Raw genomic sequence first — 26165 nt, 5'->3', positions numbered from 1 at the left:
GTCAGGGCAAATCCTGGTTCAGAAAACATGTAAAAATTACTTTGATGGTCTCAACTTCATCACCAGATTTTCATGTGTTATCCAGACACTACTACAAAATTTGGCCCAATATTTGCTAGAGAGAGAGAGAGAGGTCCAGTACTAGAACAGCAATGTTGTTGTGACCTGCAGGTCATAGTTATAGTTTGGGGAGGGAGATTACACTGCTGCTATTCATCCCTTATTGTCATTAGCATAAAATACATCTTTATAATTTAAAATGGAGCTGGATTTGAGATGATATGTTTGGATTGAGATCAAGATTTGTATTTAAGCTTTTCCCAAATTCAGGGTAGTTCATACTCAGATTTTGATTCAGGTTCATGATAAAGATAAACCAGAGCTGGGAAGTTTGGATCTGGATTTGGATCTGAAATGTTGCAAAAATGTGTTCATGAGGAGAGTCAAATCCAGGGTCTTGGTTAGGACAACCTACTCCCGTAGATTTTCTGCCACTAAAGCCCTGGGCTAGAGCTTACACAGACCAAAGCTGGTATAAAATTGGACAATCTTTTTGCACAATATACATTCCTTTTGATAATCAGCCAACTGGGGGCCATCTCCACGTACAGATGCCATCTCTTCAGAAGTACTGAAGTATTTACGCCAGTGTCACCCTGAACAACTACATTATAATGCATGTGGGTGAATGAAGAACAAAGCACCTTAAATGTCAGCAGAAATAAAATTAGCTTCAACCTCCACAATAATGAAGGGAACTTTAAGAGTTATTAAGTAGGTGGAGGTTATGACAACACAGTTTTGTCTCTCAGACTTTTCTTGTTAATCCACACTAGAGGTATTTGCATACTGTAGTGTGGCCATACCACTTTCCTCTGTTCTGTCAATTAACTAATGCCATAACATCGTAATTGTCAATCTCATGTCCTAAATACAGGCTGCAATGCGGTTCAGTGAATTAGGAGATTTGCCATTGATTTACTGTGTGATCTTGGGCAAGTCCCTTAATCTCTCTTACTCAGTTTCCACTTCAGTAAACTAGGAATAGGAATCCATATCCACCCTAGTAAAATACTTGATGTTTGCTTGACAGATATGGCAATTTCCTGTAATAAACCTTACTGAATTAAGTTTAACTTTTTTAGGAATTGATTGTACAAAGAATGAAATGTTTTATATATTGTAGAATGGTATGTAACTTCTTTAAGGAGACAACGTGGCTAATATAAACCCTGGGAAGAGATATGAGCTTCAAAACACTCTTTGAGAAAATGTGCCAAAAAAGAAAGTTAAGTGGGATTCCTAGAAAATATTTGGGAGGAGAGGAATGCAAATTACCCATGTCTGGATCCATCCTTTGGAATCTGGGCCTTGAAGAGAGACCCATTGTCTGGCTGATTACCTAGTCACTGTCTCTTCAAAGACACAAACTGGATAAAGGAGTGACTCTCAGATTCATGGGGATGATTGTTCTGAGTCAAAGAAGTTCTCAACTGGTAACCATAGAAAAACCTGTTGAAGGAATGCTCACCAGCCAGAGCCTTTAGTAGAGTTAAGGGTGATCTTTGGTAAGCTTATTAGCTTGTGTGTAGATTTCTTTTATTGTTTTAATATGTTTTTTCTGTAATGCTTTCACCTTAAGAATAAATGTGCTTGCTAAGGAAGAGCTGTATGATAACTTAACTGAAGCAATGACACTGTCCACCATCATTGAGGAGAAAAACTAGGCCTGCTCAAGCAGTCTGACTTTGGTAGGCAATTCACAGTGTAAACAGGTAGCTGTGCAGCCTGGAAGAACTCTGGGCAGGAGGTAGAGAGACATTTGTCTCTGTCCAAAGAAGTGATGGCTGGGAGCTGGAAAGAACAGGTGCCCTTGCTGGATCATAAATAGGGAATAGAGTTGCAGTTGTCTTGACCTGTTACACTATGGATGAATAGTATTGTTCGAGTGCTTTGTATTATTATTGTAGAATACTAATACTGCAGTTGAATGTGATTTTTTAAAAACAACTAGAACCAGCCACAGGAACAAAAGAAGAATTCTACCAAAAGCATTGTCAGTAGTACTGAAAAAACAAAAGAACAAATAAGTGACCAAATAAGTTTATTTGGCTGGTTCTATATATCCCCCTCAATTAAATCTCCAATGGTGAGATCAATTTTGATCAATTTCTCTTAAGAGAAGAGCTATATATAAGAAAATCATGATGAAATGAAGCATCATGAATAAAGAACAAAAGGAACAAAATCTGATACTTGTTTGAACTTGAGCCTATGTGCATGTCAATTAACCATTATAGTTACTGAGACAGAGCAGATTCCAAAGCTGCATTTGGAGGCTGGCTGGTATCTGTAGCTGACGGAAGATTACTATTCTGAGAAATATGCTATTAAAAGGCTACTCATTACATTTTCCCCAAGACAGCTCATAAATCTGCACCCTAGAATGCTGTAAGAGGCACCCTAACATTTATAATGGTTAGGTTGTTAATCCAATTTGAGCCAAGTTAAGTTGTAATACTGAATATTAAGTAAAATGACATCATAGGATGGTATAAAAGATGAGACACCACTTGCTAAAAATCAATTTTTTCACTTGGTCTTAGACAGAATTGAACATTTAAATTATATCATTAAGGGTCTTATGACACTGTATGCCTATACTTTAGGAATTTATTACCCAGCCATTATTTCAATAAAGCTGAAACTTTTTTCTGTTAACAAAAATAATTGACTATTTTAGTTTTAGTGACTCAAAAGAATCCATTTATTTGGTTTCATATAGTTTTGTTCTCATGTTATAGTTAAGAAGAAAGGATTGATTTTTTTTAATGACATCTTTCAGGAATTAAATCCTCACTGTGTAGCCCTATTTCTTTCTTTCGATTCAATTTTTCAATCCTACTTCCAGGTGCATTTACAAATTTAGATCATACAACATGAAAACAGAATTCACACTAGATATAAGAGATGAAATTCTGACTCCATTCAAGTCTGTGGCAAAACTTTTATTGACTTGAATGGATTCAGAATTTCACCTTACATATATAACGTAATAGGCCACCCATCTAAAAGGATAAAAATACATGCCAACCATCACTATTAAAATTATAGTATTTATCACAACTCTCTAGCATTAAGCCCACTCCCTTCCCAAAATCCCCAAAACAATGGTGAGACTCCAAGTGTGCCCAGAAGGTTAACAAATTTAGACTCTGGCAGACCAAAGAGAAGAGTGATTTCCGGACATTAGGGACTTCTTACAGGAAATACCCTGCCATTAACTGCTTACTCTTTAAACTACTGGGATGGTTACTCAAATCCCTCTGCTGATTGCAACTGCTGTGGCATCTTTGAGAGAGAGAGAGAGAGAGAGGCAGTCTCTTAGATAATCAGGATTCAATCCATTTAGAGCTTTATAAATTAAAGCCAATCCCTTAAAGTGAGGTCGATTCTGAAAAAAGACTTTGTAAACACAGTATAGTGGAACTCCATATTCACTGTGTCTCAGTGATTCCAAATCAAGTTTGCTCCATTTGTTGTTTGTTTGTTTTGTTTTGTTTAACAAATAAAAGCTATTTCTTTCTTTTACTGCTAGTCTTGCAAATTTAGCCTGAGTTGAGAATCAAGATTTTTTTCTTTCTTGACCATCATTACTTCTAATAATAGTTCTGCAGGTCAAATTCCACCCTTCATTATTTTTATGCAATCTCATTTCTTTCACATATGTAACAGACAAACTCAGTAAACAGTTATGTTCATGACGCATACATAGAAATAGAATACAGCTCATGCTCTCATAGATGGGTTGGCTCTGTGGGCCTGACAAGTTATTTTTGTCATTAAAGTCAGAAGATAGGATTTTAAATCCCCCAGGGAACATATTTGTTGAAGAAAGTGTCATTTTTATATTGTCACATTTCAGAATAAAACTGCAGTCTAAGCTCCAACGGAAATTAGAACATCCAGCGCAGACCACAAAGCACTGGTCTTATGTGTCCTTGACATGAAACTCTGCTCAGTAAGTGGGCAGCTACATTGTACACTAGCTACAGTTTCCAGATGGCCTCAAGATGTAGCCCCATGTAAAGCTCACGACAACAGTATATTATAGTCTTGAGACAACAAAGGCTTGCTAATGGTATCAAGATCTGTATCTAAAGGAAAAGGTCACATGCTTTTCACCAGGCACAGTTAGAAAAAAGTGCTCTTAGCTATAGTTGTAACCTTAGAAGCACTCTCAGACCTAACACCTTAATTTGCAAACCTGTGTTACAAACGTTGGATATTGCCAACTTTTCTCTTCTCTCTTTAACCCACTAGTGACCTCATATACATATTAACAGGAAGGGTAGCAAGCTGAGAAACTGCCCAAAGGAAGTGCCCAAAACTACCTTCTGGGATCTATCACAAAGACAGAAGCAGAGGCGCTCAAGATGAATACCATCTTCTGCTTGGGTCTGCAACAGTGTCACCCACACCTCTGGTCAATTATAAAAAAGGCAACTGATTTTTTAAAAAAAAATCAAGATATCTTCTTCTCATCCATCATTGACGTCAATGGGAGTTTTTGATAGACTAAGGAATGAGTAAGGACTCTGAGATTTGGCCAATTATGAACAGAATAAATGTAGCATCATATACTATCTGGTTGTGCAGTCTAAATGCAGCCAAAACTCCCATTGAACTAACTGTATAGGGTTTAGTTTTGACCATGTAAAGACTTCAGGATCAGGCTGTGTATCAGATAATATAGCAAGGATTAATTAAATACTCTGCAGAACCCACAGCAAAAGGGTGTTTTCTGAGCCCTTACTATGTCACTGAAAGAAATCTGTGTGTTCCATTAATTTTCTTCCCATATAAAATGGAAGACATTTAGTACAATGTGAATTGAAGTGGGTTTTTGCATTAAGGACAATTAAAATAACAGTAAGGGTTTTCCTTAACTAATTAGAAGTAGAGTTCATTAAGTTAATTAAAGTAGGTTGTCATACCACCACTGCAGTGCTTGGTAAGAACACTGTTTTTATTGGGTGTCACTAGAGTTTAAAGCCCGTATGCTAAGCCAGTTAGTATGACAAAATAATGCTAAACAAGATTCAGAGTTTACAGTTCTGCTACCCCCAAATGGTAGATAAGCATTGAACATAAGGCAATGGCATAAGAATGCAACCTGTAATTTATTTATTTATGTTGCAGCTTGTTACTGGAGCTTTATGAAGTTCATCATAACATACGTTTTCTTTTTGATTTGTGCATTCAGTAATGGTTTTTGCTGATTTAAAAGAGGCATACGCTGCACATGTATTCAAACTGGCCTGTTTGAAAATCTGGTCCTGAAAAGCTTGTAAAGGAAAATCCTCACTTTCTTTGCAGGTAATCTGAACAGTCTCCAGGTTTGCAGGGTTTTGAGAAGTGATTTGCATTTCAAATGCCTCAAAATACACACTGATTCAGACAAATTAAATGTTATTGGGAATTGTTAATTAGTTGAAAGAAACTTGGTTAATTGTTAACCAATGGCCTGTATCCTGGGTGAGGAGGACTTGTTTTGCAACTGGATAAATGGCAAACTGATTGGGAACCTTAGGGTTAAGTTTTACTTTTTAATAAAGAATATGATCCTTTATCTGAGATTTGTTTGCAGAGTTGTAATGTTTGGGGTTAACATAATTTGATGAATGTAGTATTATTGTCAGTGGGCCTGATTCTCGTCTCACTTATGCTGGTTTTATACCATTTAACTTCAGTGGCGTTGTTCCTGATTTATACAGGTGTAAATGAGAGAAGAATCAGAATCATACTATCTGTATTTGGAATATTTGAGTTAGTAATTCAGTAGAGGGATACATTCTAAACAGTCCATATTTTAATCTGACAAGCATTTGGAGAGTTGATGTCAGTATGCAGTCAGTACCTGCTTGTTGTCATGTTTGTAAGTAAACTCAGAATTATTTTTGAATTAATCCCGTCTGATATTTTTTTTTTTACAAGAGACTTTAGTACTTTTATCTTGTCAAGCTTAAATTCTATGTTTGACAAATTTATCACTAAGCTTCTTCTGTTTGACTATTTGTCAGTTTCTTCACACTGTGCTGCAATCTACTTCTTGGTATAAGCTTTCTTGAGAAAAATGATGTTAGTCTGAGGCCTGTGGTCTGTCCACTATCAAACATCTATGATCAGTTGTAATTTTCTGGCTTCCCTCGATCTCTCTCTCTTCCTCTCCCACTTGTATAGATGAGTCATCTTTTCTTGTTTTTATAGATCTTCCTTAATTGTTCATGTAAAATTAATTAGTATATGTCACACACACAAAATTTACAAACGCTAATTTGTGCATGCAAGAACCCACATTTGTACATGAAAATTAGCACCTCGTGTGTGCAAATCAGTTGCACTTGCAAATTTTGCAGGAACGGTTCAGAAGTTCCTTTGAAAACGTGGAAGTCTCATTTCCAGTGATGATCATTTCCAGAGATAAGCCTCTCAAATCTAGACATTCTTGAAATTTGTTGTGAGTTAACATGAGTTATTTTGCATTAAAGTATATACAAACAAAACTTTTTGTTGTGAATCGTCTGGTGTTTTAACATGTGTTATTAAACACACTTTGGTAATGGGTTACCTGAGATATGGGATAAGTTTACCTGCATCAAAGTAGGTGTGGATGCATCCCCATAGCAAAATAACTGTGGTGCACCCACCTTCCAAGCCCTACTATTCACACTGCTGTGCTGTGTACCTGAGTCAGCTTGTCTATTTACTTGTGTGCCTTCCACTGTTCCAGGGTCATCCTGACTGGATTATACCTACCCATTTAAATACTGGCATGCAGTCATGTGTTGTCCTTTGCAATTCCAGCTTGTGGGAATTTCACATACCTATATGATACTCATCATTATTAAGCAGACATGCCTCGTGCTTCAGCATGACCCTGTGCTTGAAATCCAGGACAGCAGTGCTATCCTGTCTGACCAGTTACTGCTCATTAGCTGAGCCCCAAAATGGCAGTCCACTAGGTAAAGCTGCTCCAGGAAAAGATCTAGAAGTTTCAGCCTCCTGCTCCTCCTCATGTGCTTTTATTACCCTGGTTCTGAAGTCATTGCATTGCAGCAGACTGATTTATATTCATCATCGGGGGATCACAGTCCATACCAGTTTCCTCCATGTCGTCTGAGAGTGCTTTGAAAATAGGGCCAGATTGCAAAATCCAAGTGGATGATGGGATAAAGGAGAGGAATCATGGGAAGTTTTTTAGTTTGACTTCAAGTCCTGGAGGTCCCATCTTCTTTTTGATAAGCTAAACAGATTGAGCTGTTAAAGTCTCTCAGTGTAAAGCATTTTCTCCAGCCCTTGAATCATTTTTGTAGCTCTTTTCTGAACCCTCTCCAGTTTTGTAACTTCCTTTTTAAAATGTGGACACCAGAATTGTATGCAGTAAATTACCTCCCTACTCCTGCTCACTATTCCTTTGTTTATATATGCAAACATCGCCTAAGGTCTATTTTGTCACAGCATCACACCAGGGGCTCATATTCAGTTACTTTTCCACCATGACCACTAAATCCTTTTCAGAGTCACTGCTTTCTAGGATGCAGTTCCCCATTCTGTAGGTATGGCCTGCATATTTCCTTATTTTTAGCTGTATAGCTTTGCATTTGGCTGAATTAAAATGTATTTTGTTTGAATGGGCCCAACTTGCTAAGTGATCCAGATAGCTCTGCACTACTGCCCTGTCCTCATCATTATTTATTACTCTGCCAATCTTTGTGTCATCTATACATTTTATCAGCAGTGAATTTATAGTTACTTCCAGATTTCTGATGGAAATGTTGACTAGCACCAGACGTTTATCAGGCCCTGTAGAACATCACTAGAAACACCCCATTAACAACTATTTTTCAGATCTGTCATTTAGCCAATTCTTAATCCATTAGTGCTTTATTGATATTGTATAGTGCTTTTTTTTTTTTTTAAAGCAGAATGTTGTGTGATATTGCCTTTATCATCCAAACTTATCTCATCAAAGAGTGAAATCAGGGCTGTTGTATACAACTATTTTCCATAAACCATGTGGACAGGCATTAATTATATTCCTATTCTATAATTCTTCATCATTTGAATTAGCTTTTCATTTTTTTTTTCCTGGGATGGATATCGGGCTAACGGGCCTATAGTTATTTGGGTCATTCCGCTTGCACTTTTTGAATGTTGGTGCATCACTGGCATTCCTCCAGTGTTCTGGAATTTCCCTGATATTGCAAGGTTTATTAAAAATTAACTTCAGCATGCCATAAATCAATTTTGGCAACTCTTTTAGGATGGTGAGCTGGGATGAGACCCCATCATGGGATAGAAAGTGTTAACAGCCAATTACTTACATTCATTACACCTGTGTCATAATTAATTAGCCAGAGGGGCTGGGCTAAGAAGCATTAGGTGATAACTTGATGAGCTCCTAGGCTACACAAAAGGGAGAGAGTTCAGTCTGAAGAGAGGACCCACAAGGAGCAGAGAGACTCCTATGAAGAGGCCTGAGCAAGAGTCTGTAGAACAGATGCCTCAGTCTGAGCTGAAGTGAGGGAAAAGACACTAGAGTAGCTGAGAAAGAAGATTGAAGACAGAGCTCAGAGGAAGAGCTGATTTGTTTAGATGCTTTAAATATTAGTTTGATCTTTAATTACACCAAAAGGGATTTGAGCTAGACTCTTTTCAACTAGAGGGCTGAATTGTTCACAGAGGCAGATGGTTTACAGGGGATGCTGGAGATGAAGACCTCTTCAAGATCTGTCATGCCCTCATACCAGAGTGTTCTTGGGTGGTGAGAGTGCACTATAATGGATGGTTGAGGGCAATAACTCCTTGGCCAACTCTTCTAGGACTCTTGGGTGCAGCTTAGCTGGATCTGCTGATTTAAAAATGTTTATCCCTAATAGAAGCTAACATCCTCCTTAATTAATAATGGACTGGTAAGTACTTCATCATCCTCATGAAATTAGGACATCATCCTGCTTCTTTCTAAATATGGAACAGAAATATTTATTGAACACTTCTGCATCATTATGAACAATTTTACCATCTCCATCTAGTAATGAGTCTATGCAATTGCTAGGATTTCTTTTGTTCCTGATATACTGAGGGGAAAAAAACATTTATTTTTCTTACTCCTGCCATGGATTTTTCCCTGATGTCTTCAGATGCCAGTGTAAACTCTCGGAACATAATGGCATCTAACTTACATACCTTTTTTTTCTTTAAATCCCCTCAATTGAAAAAAGTGTTGATGAAACATTTACAAGCAGCTCAATAGCTGAGTGTCTATAGCTGTCATTGTTCTCAGTGAGCAGCAGTTGAACTGATGCTCATGTGGCCTATAATGCAAACATATGGATCTTCATCAACAGTAACTAATTTAGTTAATTCCTTGGCAAAAAGTGGCGGAAAGCCAGAGTTCTCCACTTCCTTTGTTTACTGCTCTGTCATCTAGTCTATACACTTTATATAGTTCTGATTAATGAGAAAATAAGAAGGCCTATGTAAAAATTAAATGCATGAGGCACATACAATATTTCATTATGTGGGCCCCATGTGAATCACACTGGAAAGAGCAGAAATTTCATAGCTTCTTCCTGGCTGAAGTAGCACACTTCAGTTTGATACACATCTAAGCTTTTCTGACAAAATATTGTGGAAGAAATACATAATTAATCCTGAAAGAATCAGCAGCTACTATTCAGGTGAGTAACATTTCTTTTCTCTATAAATACAGTTGGTGATTGAAAGAAAGAGGCAATCAAAGGTACAGCATTTAAGGTCTTAAAATAACACCAAGAGTTTCAAGTTCTGCTATACAAATAGCTTATAAACAGCACTTGCAGTCTAAAGCTACCAAGAGAATGGTCTCAGTTACCCTCTCTTCCCAGGAGGTTAATAAAATGCATTTCTTAAAAACAGCCCATTAAACTCACCAACCCCCAATTCAGCAAAGCACTTGAGCACATCTAACTTTTAAGCATGTGAGTAGTCACACTGAGTTAAGTGGAAAGCTTAAAAGCTTAAAAGTTGGGTACAATCTTAAGTGCCTTGTTGAATCAGGGCCAATATCAACAGCTTTAAGCACATCCATTTTCCTTCTGAAAATTAAACACGAAATAAAACTCTAGCTGCTAATGCACGGATGTTACATTTTTTAAGGTACCTGGAAGTATTTAATTGACAGGAATAGACCATATCACCAACAAGGCCACTCTCGTCCTAACCTGGGATATTTTCTTATACAATTTTTCCTTGAAGAAAGCATGTTTCCATTCCTTCTGATTTCTGCTCTCTCAAGATACGTCTTGCCTCCCTCTTTAGCTGATGTTCACTGATTCTCATTATGGTTGATAGAAGTTCTTTCTGTGATGTAGCAATTCTCTAACTTATTGTATGTGATAAATACAATGAAACAGCAAATTGGTCTCATTATACATTTTGGTTATAAATAGTATGAGATAACAAATACGGGGAAAATAGATTTTAAAAATATGCTTACATTGAGGGCCAAAATGCTGCCCTTAGATGCGTGTGTGCGCCTTGTATTGTAATCAATGGTATTCATGCATATTCGAGTGCAGAATTTGGTCTTAAATGTTTATTTTCAAATGTCTATAAACTAGTTTTACCATGGCCAGAAGGGCCTTTACAAAAAGTGTCCTGGGTTTTTTCCTTTTTCAATGAGGTATACTTGATCTGACATTCCATGAAGTGTCCTGGGTTTTTTCCTTTTTCAATGAGGTATACTTGATCTGACATTCCATGACTTCCTTGTAGAAGAGAATGTCTCAGAATGTGCCCTGCACTATGACTTTAAAAAAATGAAAAACAAAGCAAAGGGTGCTTCTAAAGAAAACATGGAAATATTTTAATTACAAACTTTACTTCTATAGGGCACCCAGTGTTTTACTGAAAATAACTCAAGAATCAGAAGTTATCTGGTCATAGTAACTTAGGTTGGAGAAAGTTTGATTGATTGAACAAGTGTTTAAGCTATGCATACATATGACAAAAGCACACTGTAATAGTGCCTTTACAAACAGGTTTCTACAACAAGTAGTTGACTCAGGCACAGGCTATACAGGCCTCGACCCCTAAAAATAGGCATCAAGTTCCATCTTTTACATGTGGGGCTATAATAAAATCAGCTGTCTCCACCTACTTGCTTGACAGAAGGAGAGGTGTATGCTTCAGTGGAGCTGGTCTCCACTAGACTGTATATTTCAGGGGACTGGGAACTTGTTCTGACAAAATTCAAGAAAAAAATTGACTAGGAGAGGACGTAAAGACTTCCTTTATAAAGAGAACTGCAGTTCTTTAAATCTTGTTGATGAGCTCTGAATGGTAGCAAAGGTAAGTGCAGCCTAGTATGTTAGAGAGTATTATATGTATACTGTGAGATAACTAATACCTCATGTAACCAGTGAAAAGAAACAGCTGATTTCTCAGGATAATCATGACAAACTGGGTAAATTTAATTAGCAAAGGATGAAAAAGCATAAAATGAATTGCATACGAAATGTGATCTTAATCATTCATCGCTGCTGTCTAGCTCATACCTAAAATGTAGTAAGTTAATAACTTATAAATGAACTTGTATTTTGAATGAGACACGTACAGCACAATGAAAGCAATTCAGGTCCTAACACTTGTGAGAGTACATAGTACGTCCATATGGGGATACAAGCAAAAATATGTTTCAGGACCTGGATTTCATGTATTTTGCATGAAAATGTGTTCAATTATATATTTAACAAATAAAATTTGGTATTTTATTTTATGGCTAGAAGTACATACAGAATAGCTATTTCTTGAATAAATGGCTAAAATGTCATGTGATCTCCAAGTTGCTTTAAAACGCATGTTTAACACTCAGACAATTGTTGCCAGTTGGATATGTTACGTCTAACTATAGCAACTGTAATAACCTTAACAATAGGGACATCGATTTTTATCTAAAAGAACAGATTTACATTTACAGATGTCATTTACTGTTTTTTACATATGTTTGTAAAACAAATCTTCTGAGATATTGGTGTATGACTTAATTCAGGTCAGCTATGAGCTGAGTGTTTAGATACTGGAGGTTAGAATGATTTAAGATTTATAATTAGATTGATTAAGTCACAAATATGAAGTGAGAGAAACAAAGTTGGTGGAGTAATATCTTCTACCAACACAACTTGGTCCAATAAAAGATATTACCTCACCCACCGGGTCTCTCTAATATTCCTGGGCAAACAAAAAATCTGAGTCTCATTACTTTAAAATCACACAATGAGAACACAAAATTTATTTTGCAAGGTTTAATGGAAAAATATTTTCTTTGCTAGTATTGAATTTTCTAAGTGATAAAGTGTATGTAAAATGTCTGTTTGAAACCATCCCTAAGCGTGAGACAATCAAAACATTATATTGGGTTTTAGCATGCAAATTGGAATATAAAATCAAAAACTTTTCCCAGGTATTGCTTAATATTTCAGATAGCCAATGGCCAATATGATTTAGTTAAGATTAAAATATCAGTGCTAAATAGCACGTGTGTAATACTTTCTGCATCATTATTATTATAATAATTTTTTTTGAAACACTGTTTCGACACAGCTGATATCAAACGTTGAAATTAATCCCATATTCACCTTGGCATATCTAGTTTTATATTTTTCTTTTGTCTTTCATATTAAGTAGTTATTTTCTTCTTATAGTTTATTTACATCATTCTAAGGTGAAGAGCTGTACATATGAGTCAGAACTTGCTATTTCAGTTAGATCATTGCCCCTAATGGTGCTGCATTGAGTAATAGCTCGACAGGGGCATTCAAAAGTGACATGCACACATGCAGGTGCTTTACTACATCAAGTATTTAAAGACCATTACCATGGCTGCCTGTGTGTAAAAATAGACATGCTGATAGTTAAGACCTATGTTCAGATATAACTTATATAGAGTAAGAGAGTATTTATAAATGGTACTGTGCTGTGATTTAAGAAATTTGACTGAACAATCTGCAGGGGAACAGAACTTAATTGTCACTACTGTGTTGCTTTTCTTTTTTTGTTTTCCTCATGAGAACGTTCAAGCTATATTTTGAAGTTTAATTAAATTGTCATTTGTCCTCTCCTAGACCCAAAGCAAATAATTTCTCAGCAGAATTCCAGAGTAAATCATTGCATTTTGGTCCTTATAAACCTAATCCAGGAATTTATGTTTAATACTCACTTGACTTCTTCAGTGTCCTAAAGATATACTGAATGCCTCTACACTGAAGACAAAATTTTTCAAACTTGGTTGCTTACATCAATAGGAGCTGGGATGCTCAGCACCTATGAAAATCAGGTCACTTATTCAGCTGCTTAAATATGGGTTAAGGAGCCTAACTTTATATATCTAGCTCAGAATGTTTTGGCCTGTATGTTTTCACATTTCTTCCAAATCAATGGTGCAGTTTGACCCATCTACATACAACATCTGACACTAAAAGGGTTAATAAATTATGCAGTTTGCTTTTCTGACATCCTCTTCACAGCCAATTAAATTAAACTTAAACCAGAACTCTATAGCAATGCGCCTCTGAAAAAGCTAAGAATGGCCAGTAAATTATATTGAATAACTTCCAGAAATCTGAAGGAAACAAAAATATGAACAAAGACGACAAAGAAAATTATTGCTTTATTTCAGTACCTAGTGGGTAAACTGTGTATTGGCCTTAAAGTAAGGATTACTCGTGTGAGTAAAGGTATCCAGCCTGAGGCAGTGAAGTAGTCTCACTGTCAGAGGTGGTGATCCATGAGCCTGGTAATGTTGGTTAAGCTCTCAGGTAACTGCACTCCACTAAACACAGTGCTGAAAAAACACTTAATTTGGTTCTTATTTTTACGTTTGGAATAGAACAACCAAATATTAGTGCAGGGCTTTCACAGAGTTACCTTTATACAGCCCTTTGTTTATCCCTACAGAAATAATTGCTTCCACAAAAGCCACCATTTTTCATTTTGCTTTTCACAACTTTTAAGAATAGGAGTGTTCAGAGAAAAGGAAAACATTAAATCTGTAAATAAAAGAGGTGACTTTTTTTAACTCTGCGACATACTGTAATCTGTTCATCTTCCTTGTTACATAAGCACTTCTCTCACAGTGCCTTGTCACTGGATATATATAATTTTCAGTGAAAAGTTTTTGGAAGTACTTTAAAGGACTCGATGTCAGGTTTTGCTAATTTTATGCAGGAAATATTGCAATTGCCTGTTGAATCACAAGCTCAGATGTCAGATTGCTCAAACATAAAAAAAAATTACCAAATTGCTCAAGGTGAAAATGTGACCTGCAATAAAAATAATCCTTAAAGGGGCTATTTTTGGAGTTTGCTGTGCTAGTCACAGACGTGGTGGCATCACTATGATAGGATCATGCACATACTCGACCTGTCTGTAAGGATTGATCTAAAATTGGTGGTTACATGTTTAAAAAGGATAAACAGCATGAGAGTCCTAGCTTTAAATACAGATGTAGTAATTGGAGATAGACTGAACTGATTCAGGAAAGTTCAGTTGCCTTCAAATGTAGGGGATCATCCTGTTTTACATGGCACTGTACTGTTGAGACTTTTTAAACCTAATGTATGCAAATCCAATGATGAGACAAAATGGGGTAGACATAAAGTGGGAAAATTAATTTGATTCTGGGAGTTGTAGAGTACCTGCAATTCCTATTGACTGCAGATACCAACGATAGGGGTGAGCACCCACAAGTGTAAGACTCTAGGGCTATGACTATACTGCACCTGGGAGTGAGCTTCCCAGCCTGAGGCCACAGACGTGTGTTGGCAGGGCACATGCTAGTGCACTAAAAATAGTTGGGTAGACACTGCAGCTCCGGCTCTCAAACCCACCCTATCACTCTAGGTTTGAAAGTCTGAGCCACAATGTCTACACAGCTATTTTCAGTGTACTAGCTCAACCCCTGTTACCCTGGTTGGGAGGCTCACTCCCAGATGCATTGTAGATGTACCCTAGGACATCAGACCACAGATCCTGGGTAAAGACTAGAGGATAAGGCTCTTACTAATGTTTTTAAAGAGCCCTTTCCAATCTATTTATGTGTCTCTTCTGTATCTCACTATATTATTTGTATTGGCCTTATCCTGCTCATCTGACTCATGAATTTCATCCCATTGACTGAGTTAGTGGGCTGAATCATGTGTTCAGGTGAGCAGGATTTGGCCTATGGTTTGCGCACTTCAGCACACCTCTTGTGTCACTGTAGTTACCTCTGTACAACATATAAAATATAAAGGTTCACTTGCTTAAAGATCTCTGAGACTCCTGCTAGTCAAAGGCTGAGGGCCAGACTGGGATTGCACCTTGCACAGGTGCCCAATGTGAGGAAGGTAGAAGGAACCATTTGCCTATTCATACTTTCCTGTGCAGGGACCAGCTGCAATCTTGGTGCCTGGCTGTATCTGAGTGCAAGGACTGATCTTTGCTTGTGTCCCGTGTTATGGGGCAAACTAAGGAGGCAGGGGGGAAGTGTTGCTGCCCCCTACTAAGAGATGATGCAGTTGGCAAGTTCTCTCTGTGTGCTGGGGAGATCCAAGAGATGCTGTAAACCACATGATGCCTCCCAAAGCAACTGCTGCAGCTTTCTCCCTCCCTCTCTGCTGCACCCAGCATGGGTCTTTTCACTTAGTCACATGACTGCAGGAACTGGGGTTTTATTGTAGTGGTAGGCAGAGCTGATGGCAGTAACAGACAAATGGCCTACCACAAAGGGTGGTAATATTCTTGCCAATATTCTTCAACATCTACATGAATTATCAACTGATCCATCTCGGCTCAAGAAGTTTGGTCTATGCCAACGACCGATGCATTGCTGCCCAAGCCAAGAATCTCGCCCAGATCGAAGCTACACTAACATTGGCACTCTCTGGGCTCTGTTATACCATGAACCAGTTGTGCCCCAACTCAGCCAAAAAAAAGTCTCTTCCATCTTCAGAATTGTGAGGCCAATAGACAACTTATCATCTGGAATGGGCTATTACTTGCCCACTGCTGGATTCCTGTCTGCCTTGGAGTAACACAAGACTGCACGCTCTCCTTCAGAGCACACATAAAGAAGACAAAAGGCAAAGGTAGCACCCGGAACAACATGCTTAGGGAGCTTGCAAATTCAAAACTGGAAACCAACCCAGCAACAAGAACCACCACACGAGCACTTCGAGAGCCAAATATGCATGACTGGTGTGGGAAAGATTGGCACACGCAAAGAAACTGGACCCTGTGCTGAGTGATAGCTGCTACTACATTACTAAAATGTCTAAAATCAACAAACGTGAACAGCCCTTCTGTGCTTGAATGGTTGACCAGATATCAGGAGAGTAGTCTCAAGCAAAGTGGAGTAATTATGACAGGGTAAAGATCCCACACACCCGCTACATGGCTACACAGGGGCAGTTGGCCACCTGAAATTGCAGAAGAGCTTCCTAACTTCAGTGGAACCAGCAGCTACATGACTGTAAATGTGGTGCACATGGCTCAAAATACTTGACCGGGACATCAAAATGCACATGGATGTTGCTGAATACCTTCCCACAGGTGCAGAACAAGGTTGGTCAAACTGAAGATGTTTAAATCCCCTCCGAACAAGAGATGGCAGGTCCAAAGTCAATATGCAGAAGTGGGACTATTTCAACATTTCAGGGAAACACAAACCATGGAAAATCTGTTGGCTCCAGGAGGAGCCAGGCACCACAGAAGAACTTTCCAGTACTACAGAACTACTGTTATGTGCCCAACACTGCATAAACCTTTGATTGTGGTGGAAAAACACCACAGGAGGAGAATAAGGAGGAACAAAGGCTATCAGGAAAACACCAAATATCATGAGGGTTGGCAACACAAGTTGCTAGCCACTGGTTTGTCTGAGACACAATTGTAGTGTGTAGTATTATCAGAACTGCAAGTTTACTGAGTCTGTAGCACTAGTTGCTGATGACTAGTAATCACTACACTCACTCAGCTCATTGGCTGAGAACACACTCTGGACACGCCACCAGCTCACAAAGGAATTAGGGAACTAAGATGAAATATAGTGTCCAGTGGCCTGAACATAGGCTTTTTTGAGCACTGAAACTGACTCTGTGGCTTTGAGCAATCACTCATCACTTCTGCCACCTCTTCATCATCTCTATAATTGAGAGACTAGCACTTTCTTATCTCAGAAGAGTTGTAAAGATTTAATTTATTAAATAAAAGGACTGCGGCTGCTGCACTGGTGGCTGAAGATGTAGTAGCATAAAATGTTACAACTCCACTACTGGACAGTCCAAGGGACAATCTACAGTCCCACTGGGAAGCTGTGAACCAGCAAAAAAGAATCTGGGAGGAGATGTTACACAAAGCTCCATTAGCAAGGATTTTATTTTATTTTGAGGTCCACAAGGCTCAAGTGTTGTAGGGTTTGTCTCCAGGCAGAAAGCACTATTTAGAGTCGGGAAAATTGGTTTTCATCCACAAATACTGCTTTTCACTGCCCTGCAGTGATGGAACCGTTTCTAGCAGAAAGCAGAACTGGCCAAAAGCCCAAAATATGCTTGTTTTGCTTTTCATGCAAACAGTTTCACAGTTTTAATTTTCACCTGCTCATGTGGTGTCTTTCTGAGGCTTTTGGCAATGCACTTGATTGTACTGTGGGAGGCTCCAGGTTCAAAGCTTGTCTTCTATTTTTATTCTGTCATGTGAGTTTTTTTTCATAATCTTTCTGACTACGCCTGTTATAATTCCTTGAGTCACATCTTTGAAAACTGGTTTCCCCTATTTTTAAATATGCTAAATACAAACATGTATCATGTATGCATTGATATTTAAATGGGCACAGTAATATGCGCTGTAATTCCAACAGAGTAGTCAGAATAAATGTTCAAAGACCATCACATTTGCACTCCCGCATATGTGCTGTGTTTATATACTGTAAACACATTGGGCTGGAATGTAAGGGTGACCTGGCTGCAGGACTCCTCGTCTCTCACTAGTATCTGATAATACCACTCTGTTTACAGCACATATGTTGTTGTTGCTGCATACAGAGAAACATGTTCTCCCAGGAGGCAGTCGGGGCACCCTTATGAGGTCAGGGTCTAGGTACTTCCTTTTCAGCCCTGCCCACCCAACTGGAATTCATTTTTACCAAAGAGGCATAAGATTTGAAAAGCTGAATGTAAAAGTCTCTCCTCTGTAAGTCTATTTGCACATCACAGGAGATGGAAAATGTAACTGTATGCACATGTGCGTGTAGAGATAATGGTAGACCTGAGAGGAAGGATGGTTCAGTAGTTAGGGCATTTGCTTGGGACTTGGGAGACATGGGCTGAGTTCAGTGATCTGCCACAGGCTGCTGTATGACTATAGGCAAGTCACTCAGAGTATGTCAATGTGCATTTACTGGCTGCGATTACAGCTCACATAGACACAGCCAAGCTACCTTTAATCTGGCTAGCTCAGATACTAGAGCAGTGAAACCATGGTAGCATGGACATCAGCCTGGACTAGCCAACCCATGGTTCTGGGCAGCTTGTGATGCCAGCTTCATTGCTCCAGTGCCTGAGTTAGCATGCTAGTTAAAACTAGCTTGGGTAGGCCTGCATGAGCCGTAGCTGTAGTCACATCCCGTGTAAACATACGTTCAGTCTCTCTGTGCCTCAATTACCCAGCTGTAAAATAGGGGAGAATAGCACTTCCCTACTTCACAGGGGTATTGTGAGGAGAAATGCGTTATAAAATTGTGAGGTGCTCATATAATATTGTAAATCATAGTCATTTCATGGGCCGTGTCATGCCAGCAGTTCTGAGATAAATAGAAATTAATAGGCAGCTTTGCTAAAAACTGATGGAATGATATATCCCCTCATTACATCCATCCCAAAGCACATTGAAAGTTCTTAAGTACTGTTATTTGTACTTGCAGAGATTTATGCAGACCATCTTCTCCCTTAAGCCTTTAGAAAGTGAAATAGCTAAGAAAATGTTCTGATACAACAAAGTTTAGCGGCAAAGCATGCTTACAATGAGTAAGGCAGGGATGTGAGCAGTGTAAGAGTATATGACTGGAAAGCTTTAATAGCTAACGGAACACACACTGCTCCTTTTCTCTCTCTCTCACCTTGTATCGAATTTTAAGGTATTAGGTTCTGATACCTTTTGGGTTGGATTACTCATGGGTTGAATATTTCAGTCTGTCCCCTCTCTATTTGTAATGTGAATGCTTCAACCAGTATAAATCCTTGCTCTGTAGTTCCTCTGTCTGGGTATGTTACTCTTGCAGCGTTAAATTATAAGAGCAAAAGGAAAAAGAGAAAATTATAATGCCAACTTCAAGAAACTTAGATAAAGTTAGCTGATTATTACATGAGAGAATAATCTGTGTATCCTGCTCCCAATTTCAATTGATTGTTATGATTATCACTTCTCTTAGCTATGTCAGGGTGCAGCATGTTTCAGATCAAGAGGTATTTTGGTCAAATTATTGATAAGGACGAGAAGCACTAAAATAATTTCTAACACCTGCTTGACTTACCAGCATCACACTCAACATACTCAGTTTCTTTCGGTGCAGTTTATAAGCATATTGATTATACATGAATGATGATGACGACTCTAAACATTTACAACATTACCTTTTCATGTCTGCTACAATTTTGGAACATAGTAACTGAAACCCTAAACAAGCCCACTATAGTTCAAATAAGTCAGGGGTGGGGAACGTCTGGCCCGCGGAGGGGGAATTCGGCGGCGGGCACTGCCCCGTCTCCCACAGAACCCCGCCGCCGCCGTGAAACCGCGGCGCCGCCAAATTCTCCCCCGCCGCCAGGGCCACCATCAGGCCCTTGACATAAAAAAGGTTCCCCACCCCTGAAATAAGTGAAAACATAGCTTTGTACTGTTTCCGATAGCATATTATTATGGAAATTTGTTCTAAAGGCTTTTATGCCACTGTAATCTTTTCTGAGTTAACTTATTTGCATGTTTATTTTTCTCAGGTACAAACTTTTCTTGTCCACTACTTAACTTTCCTTAGTAAATGCAGCAGCAAAGGGAAAGATGTTTGGCCAAATCAATCACTTCATCACTGAGAAGTTCAAAAGAAATACAACGGAATTTTAAAAAACACAACCTGTCGTCTCTGGCCACTGAGCATCACTCTGGACCGATATTTAGAGCTCAGCTGAAATGTGTTTCTGTAACTTCAGAATATATTTCTTAAAGGAAGGCAGGTTTGATGTACATATACCTACTCTTATATTATCCAGGGAAAAGGAGACATCTGGAGTGATTTAGGGATGCTCTGATATTATATGCAGTACAAAAGTAGGGGTTTAATAGCTAGATTCCAGTGGCCTTTACTAAAAAAGATAGATACGGTATATCCTTAAAATCCCCCTTTTCCTGAAAGAATGGAGTGTCCTATTTACAGGAATTCAAGGTTATTCAATCAAATTTTCCATGCAGTGCAGAAAAACCCTAGCAGAGGCAGTGAGATTTCCAGGCACTGGGATTGTATTAGATCTGAACTATCTATTAAATGCAGGTGCTCACAGCATACTTTCTTCACGTCAATCTACAAGAAGGAAAACTGTCATTAAGATGCATTTTTAAGGCATCTTGTCAGATATATGCAATTCCTTTAATGAACTGATGGGAACAGAAAAAATGTCAATATGCTTATGCTGTTTTTTCTAAGGTGTTCCAAACTGCTGCTTCCTTATTCTCTGTTACTGAATTACATATAGCCAGGCAATGTAGCAAGGAACATGCATTAGCTTCATACAAGAACTCAAGTGAAGTACGTTTTGGGCTAAATTTCACCTCCAACACATCCACACAGAAGCTAAGCTTATGAAGGACTTATGAATCCTTGAGCATAGGTGGGAGGTAGTTAACGTGAGCTACTGACCACATACATTAAGAATTGTATCCATAAATAATGATAACTAATGTCAGGCCAAAAGTCATGAAAATTATGCAGAAATTGTTAAACTTCCCAATTTTTAATTTCTCACATATAATTGGTATTCATGTAACTCAGCCATTCAGGAAAGGTTAGATGGAAAATCTGGAAAGAAGATGTAGAACATGCAGAAGTAGAACAAATGAGAAAGGATTACTAGGTCCTGCATTTTGAAAATGATAGATGCTTTCACTTGATAGAAGACAGCCTATGCAGACACTGAGACCGTCAGCATTATATGAGCAATACACTCATACTACAACCATATTATTATGGCTAACACATGAAAATATACTTCTTTGCTCCTATATTAGATTAATGTTTGTATAGGACTTTGAAATTGTAAAGTGCTACAGATATGGTAAGTATTACTTTTCCTTGCCTATTGTGTATTCATGTCTCTTTTATCTGCAGGAGTACATATTCAGACACTAGTGCTATACAGAATAATCGGTTTTGCTTAAGAATATATAGCCTAATTCTGAAGTCATAATTGAGGTAAAACTTCCACTGACTTCAGATGGGAGTTTTGCCTGCATCAGAACAGAGTAAGAACTTCAGGATTCAGACCAAGGCCATAAACATTATCTGCCTATCTTTCCTAGAAATGAATGGTGTAGGAATAGTGGCAGAACTTTCTAATGGAGGAGCCTGACTCTTTCATACTCCACCCCTATAGAGGTCCACCAGACCCTGGCTTTTCTAGTCTTCAGTGCACAATATAAGGTGTATTTATGTTGTTTAAGTTTTTGGTTTAGCCTTCATGGGCCTGAATTGCACATTCCAGTTTCAGGTGCATTTCTGGCCACAGTAGTAGCAGTAGCTACTTTGTATTTTTGCTTTATGTATTTGTATGGATTTAAAAAAGTGATTGTGACCATGCCTAGCTGCCAGTGAGATAACATAGGGCTTAAATAATCATAATAAAAATAACCATGTCTAGTAGATGTTCTTGCTTTTGTTGACTGAAACAATGCTTACATTTGAGAAGGAAGGTCCTGTGTGTAAGTGTGTATGTCAGGTGTGTTTCTTCTACTGTATTACAATAAATGATGCTAAAAAGACTGGCAGAAAGGAATCCCTCTCTCTCCTTAATAACTGAAGAACTGTGTGGATAACTTTTAATTAATAAAAGGAAATCCCTAAAAATGTAATTGAATATGAAATGTCCTTATAGGCCATTTAAATAATGTCTTGCTCTCATACGTATAGGAAAGGCTCCCCCTGCTGGTGTGTTTCATAAGAGTTCACTTAGATGGAGGATATATTTCCTATTGTGTACCATACACAATATACTATTCACATATACACATTTGTTCTATGTACAGCATAAAATCACTCCTCCTTCAACAGTTAAGGGAATAGATTGCGTTCATACACCTTTTGAAAAGCCCCAAAGAAATCCTTTGTTACAAGGGGGTCTTTTTGTCCTGCTGAAAACTGCAGATTAACTGCATTTGGAGGACAAGGTTCTTTCTTTAGAGTCATATCAAGGTGCCCTAACACAATTTTGTCTTTTGCAGAATATGAAAATATGAACATTTTCCTGTACAGTGGGAATCACCAAAGAAGCTGTACATGTCACAGGATTTGTTTGTTTAGGTTCTGTCCTACTAATAGGTAAATGGGATGACAAATAGGCAAATGACAGTGACTCTATAGTACTAACTTCTGGATTATCTCATTAACTAGCATATGGGTTTTAGTGTTCCAAGAGTCATTTAGAAAAAACAAAACCATTATTGCATTCAGGCAGTAAAAAAAACTTATAAGCAAACAGCACATCAAATGATTTTATTAAATGAAAATTGCAGGAAATGAAATGAGAATATTAAGTGGCAAAGCAATGTCTCCTACAAGTCCTTTATCCTTGTCTCGCTCTAGAAATTATCATACATACTCCATGCTCACATACAAAGGTCTTCACTTCCCCGGATTTTCCTTGAACTGCACCTTCATCCAGATAAAAATAAACAAAGCTGTATGCTCTCTCTGTCTACTGTAGGCCCATTTCTGCAGCTGCTTTGCTGCTGCCATTGCTAGATTTCCTAAATCTCATTTTGAGTGTAAATCTCACTTCAATTAATCATATTATCTGTCTCTGACTTGACATTCAGTACCTGAGCTGCATTGTAAAAGAAAATTTTATTCCACAGCAACTTTCAATTTTATTTGCCACTTACAGGAATATTCTGCGTTCATTAAGGTATTGTCGTAACTAGATCTAGATACTGTCTAGCTTTCAGATGGTTTTGTATTAAAAACAACACTAGAAATTAAGTAGATTTTTTTAAATTGATCCACAAAGCCTCTTTAACCATTTATTAATTTCACCTGAATTTAGGTTGGCTATTTCACAAGCTTAGAGGCTACTTTTCCATAATATTTTGGTTTAAAAATAATCTTAAACACTCAAGTGCAAATTCTGCCCTAATATTCATACATGCAATTCCCACTAATCTACAGTGATGTTTGATGTATCTGATAGCAAAATTTGATCCTCATGGGCTTTTTGAAATCTCAAAACATGACCAGAAATATCCATGGGCTAAACTAACTATAATTTTTAAACTAATTAAAAATGTGGATTTTGTTGTGCTGGCTTGCACAAAGACCCTGCCATTTGCAACGAGCATGTTAAGAAGTCGATTTATTATTAAAGCGAGTCTCTTACTATTCATTTGTATAGACTCCAAAGAGCAGTTTTTTGTGTAATGGAAAATGTGGATTTAGAAATAATAAAAACGATAGATGTACTGGACTTGCTCTTGAATTCAATTAATTGTTCTCTCTGTTTCACCTGCCAGTATGACATGACAATTTCCAGGGTAGGATTGCAATGATTTTACACTGAGAAAGATGTTACTTCTTTTCAAGTGCCAGGGAAATGAAACATGAACCACTCTGCTTATTTTATGCAGTCAGGTTACAGTATGTGTCACGGAAACAATAGCAAAGAGCACTATGGGCTATCAAGCAGTTTTCTCTACATTCTGGAATTTAGCTTTGAACATGGGATCTTCCCTGGTGACATACTACAGGAATAAATGTGAGTCAGTAAGGTACTGCAGGTGCAAAATGCCTAATAAAGCTGAAGAGAAGCTGTAAAACATTTATCTATATCCAACCGTTTTAAATATTAAGAGGTGTGCATAATGAATATACAGAACATAGAAACTTCTAACAGGCAGAAGTCCTTATTATTTTTGGCTTTTAGAGTGACATAGTAAACAAAAAGCTAGTTTTGATCTATCTCACAAATGACTCACTGCTCACATAACTACAGTGGGATCCACACTGGCCTTGTCTTCACTACTAAAAAGGTTCATTCTTTACCTTGGGGTAACTAACTTGCATGAGCTACCCTAAAGTAAAAACACAGTGAATACTAGGCGCTTCAGTTTTACTGCAAGAGAAACTAGGTGAGGTCAACCCACCTCACACATAGTGCTGATCTTGCTTAGTTTACCTCATGGTAAAATGAAAGTGCCTTATCTTTACTACTCTTTTTTTTCCTTGGGATTGTGCAGGCATGTTAATTACCCATGGTAAAGAACACACAGTTCCTTAAACAGTGAAGATGGGGCCATTGAAGACATCATCTTGAAGAACCAGTTACTGTGGGCTTTACCATTCTTTCCTGTAACTATCAACATATGCATGATATTATTTAATATTCGTACATAGCAAAGTGACTTTTCTGGTCAGGTGCAAAACTGTTAAGGTGAAAATTTCAAAGTAAACGGTCTTCACTGAAGGGAATGTATCTTCTTCACCTAATGCAGAGCTTAATATAATATGGGCGACACATCAAGTGAAGATCTTGAAAAAGCAAATAAAAAGTAAGCTATGATGAGACAATGCACATTTTTTTATGGGAAATGAGTCAACTTTGTGGGTGCAATTGCAAACTGAGGAAGTAACAGCAATATAGGTGTTGTATTTTATAAACAGTTTTTCAGAGTAAACGTAATAGTCTAAGTGAAAACCTTTGGAATGCTCAGCTACTGTACACTTACTTGGTTTTGAATTCATTATGAATGAGGTCAAAGTAATTAATTATCAGTAAGGTTTTAATACTCTAATGCAGACAAAATAATTAATAGTAAATGAATAAACTGGAGACAGACAAATTCTGCTCTGAGTTACTCCCTTGCAACCCAATTGATTAGAGCAGAGTTTGCCCCCATTATAACTTGTTGTGTATTGAGTTATAATGGTTTTGCTTACAGTGTAAAAGGATATATATTCAAGCTTTCTGGGGACCATATCTTTTTGCTAGACTACCAAGAAAATATATAACAAAATGTTTTGTTTTAGTATAGTTTAAAAAAAATGTTTATTTCAATAAGAAACATCGTTTCCATTGAAATGCCTCTTGGACTTCACTGGGAGACAGCTTGATCACTTTGGGCCTGATTCAGATCCATAATTAACTTTCTGCAGTTCATACCTTATAAATTAGAATCAATACTACATTGCCATAGAAATTGGATAACGTTAACTCTTGCAATCTGTTTTTGAAGACAATTTTTCTTTTCTTTTTGGGCTTAAAAATGCAGCTATTTAATAATAATAAAAATAAACCTAATATAAAATATTATGTTTGCTTTTAGCTATTGCTGGCTGTCACAAGCCTGTAAGTGGATTTTCAGAAGAAAACACAAACTGGAGTGATAGTGTGCCATTGGATTTCCAGGAGGCTGTCTCATTGAAGGAAAGAATGGCTATGTATCAAGCAGCTGTGTCCAAAGTAGAGTGCAGCAGCACCTCTGCTAATGTAAGATATTGCCCTCTATTTAACATCACAATTGTCTTCATAATTTGCTATTTCTCCTCACACGGGCTATATTCTGGTCGCTTATTTACAAAAGTGGTCCCACTGTTTTGCCCACATTATCTTTGTGCGGAACAACATTATAAATCTGAATTACCAACACCTACACAGCAAAGTTACCAATTAATTTCAGTCTCTTTCTAATGAGAATTTGCACACCACTAGTCTTTTGGAAGGCTCATTTTAATTCACTGCCTGTACAGTTTTTCTTTTTACTTTTGTATGCATTAGATCTATTAGGAATATTTAAATCAACACAGACATGAGAGATTAGCAACATAGTCACTC

The 26165-nt window shown here is 37.7% G+C and overlaps 1 protein-coding gene across 3 annotated transcripts in view; it reads left to right on the top strand.

Annotated features, from left to right (window-relative positions):
* Positions 1 to 26165, top strand: part of XIRP2 (xin actin binding repeat containing 2) — a 142858-nt gene that overhangs the window by 72941 nt on the left and 43752 nt on the right. Inside the window, exons 1-3 of one of the 3 annotated variants that reach the window (XM_067549305.1) lie at positions 11192 to 11394; positions 22564 to 22660; positions 25657 to 25820. In XM_067549305.1, coding sequence (XP_067405406.1) covers positions 25764 to 25820 — 57 coding nt within the window. In that variant the 5' untranslated portion in view covers positions 11192 to 11394; positions 22564 to 22660; positions 25657 to 25763. Of the gene's footprint in view, positions 1 to 11191; positions 11395 to 22563; positions 22661 to 25656; positions 25821 to 26165 lie in introns of those variants that run through there. The other 2 variants (XM_067549304.1, XM_067549307.1) reach the window with 2 other exon arrangements.

The sequence above is a fragment of the Emydura macquarii genome, unplaced genomic scaffold, assembly GCF_026122565.2.
Source record: "Emydura macquarii macquarii isolate MOO-44397 ecotype Brisbane River unplaced genomic scaffold, CSIRO-AGI_Emac_v2 contig_1253, whole genome shotgun sequence".
Taxonomy (NCBI): Eukaryota; Metazoa; Chordata; order Testudines; family Chelidae; genus Emydura; species Emydura macquarii.
The sequence above is the reverse complement of the archived record's forward strand: the minus strand, read 5'-3'. Positions and strand labels throughout refer to the sequence as shown.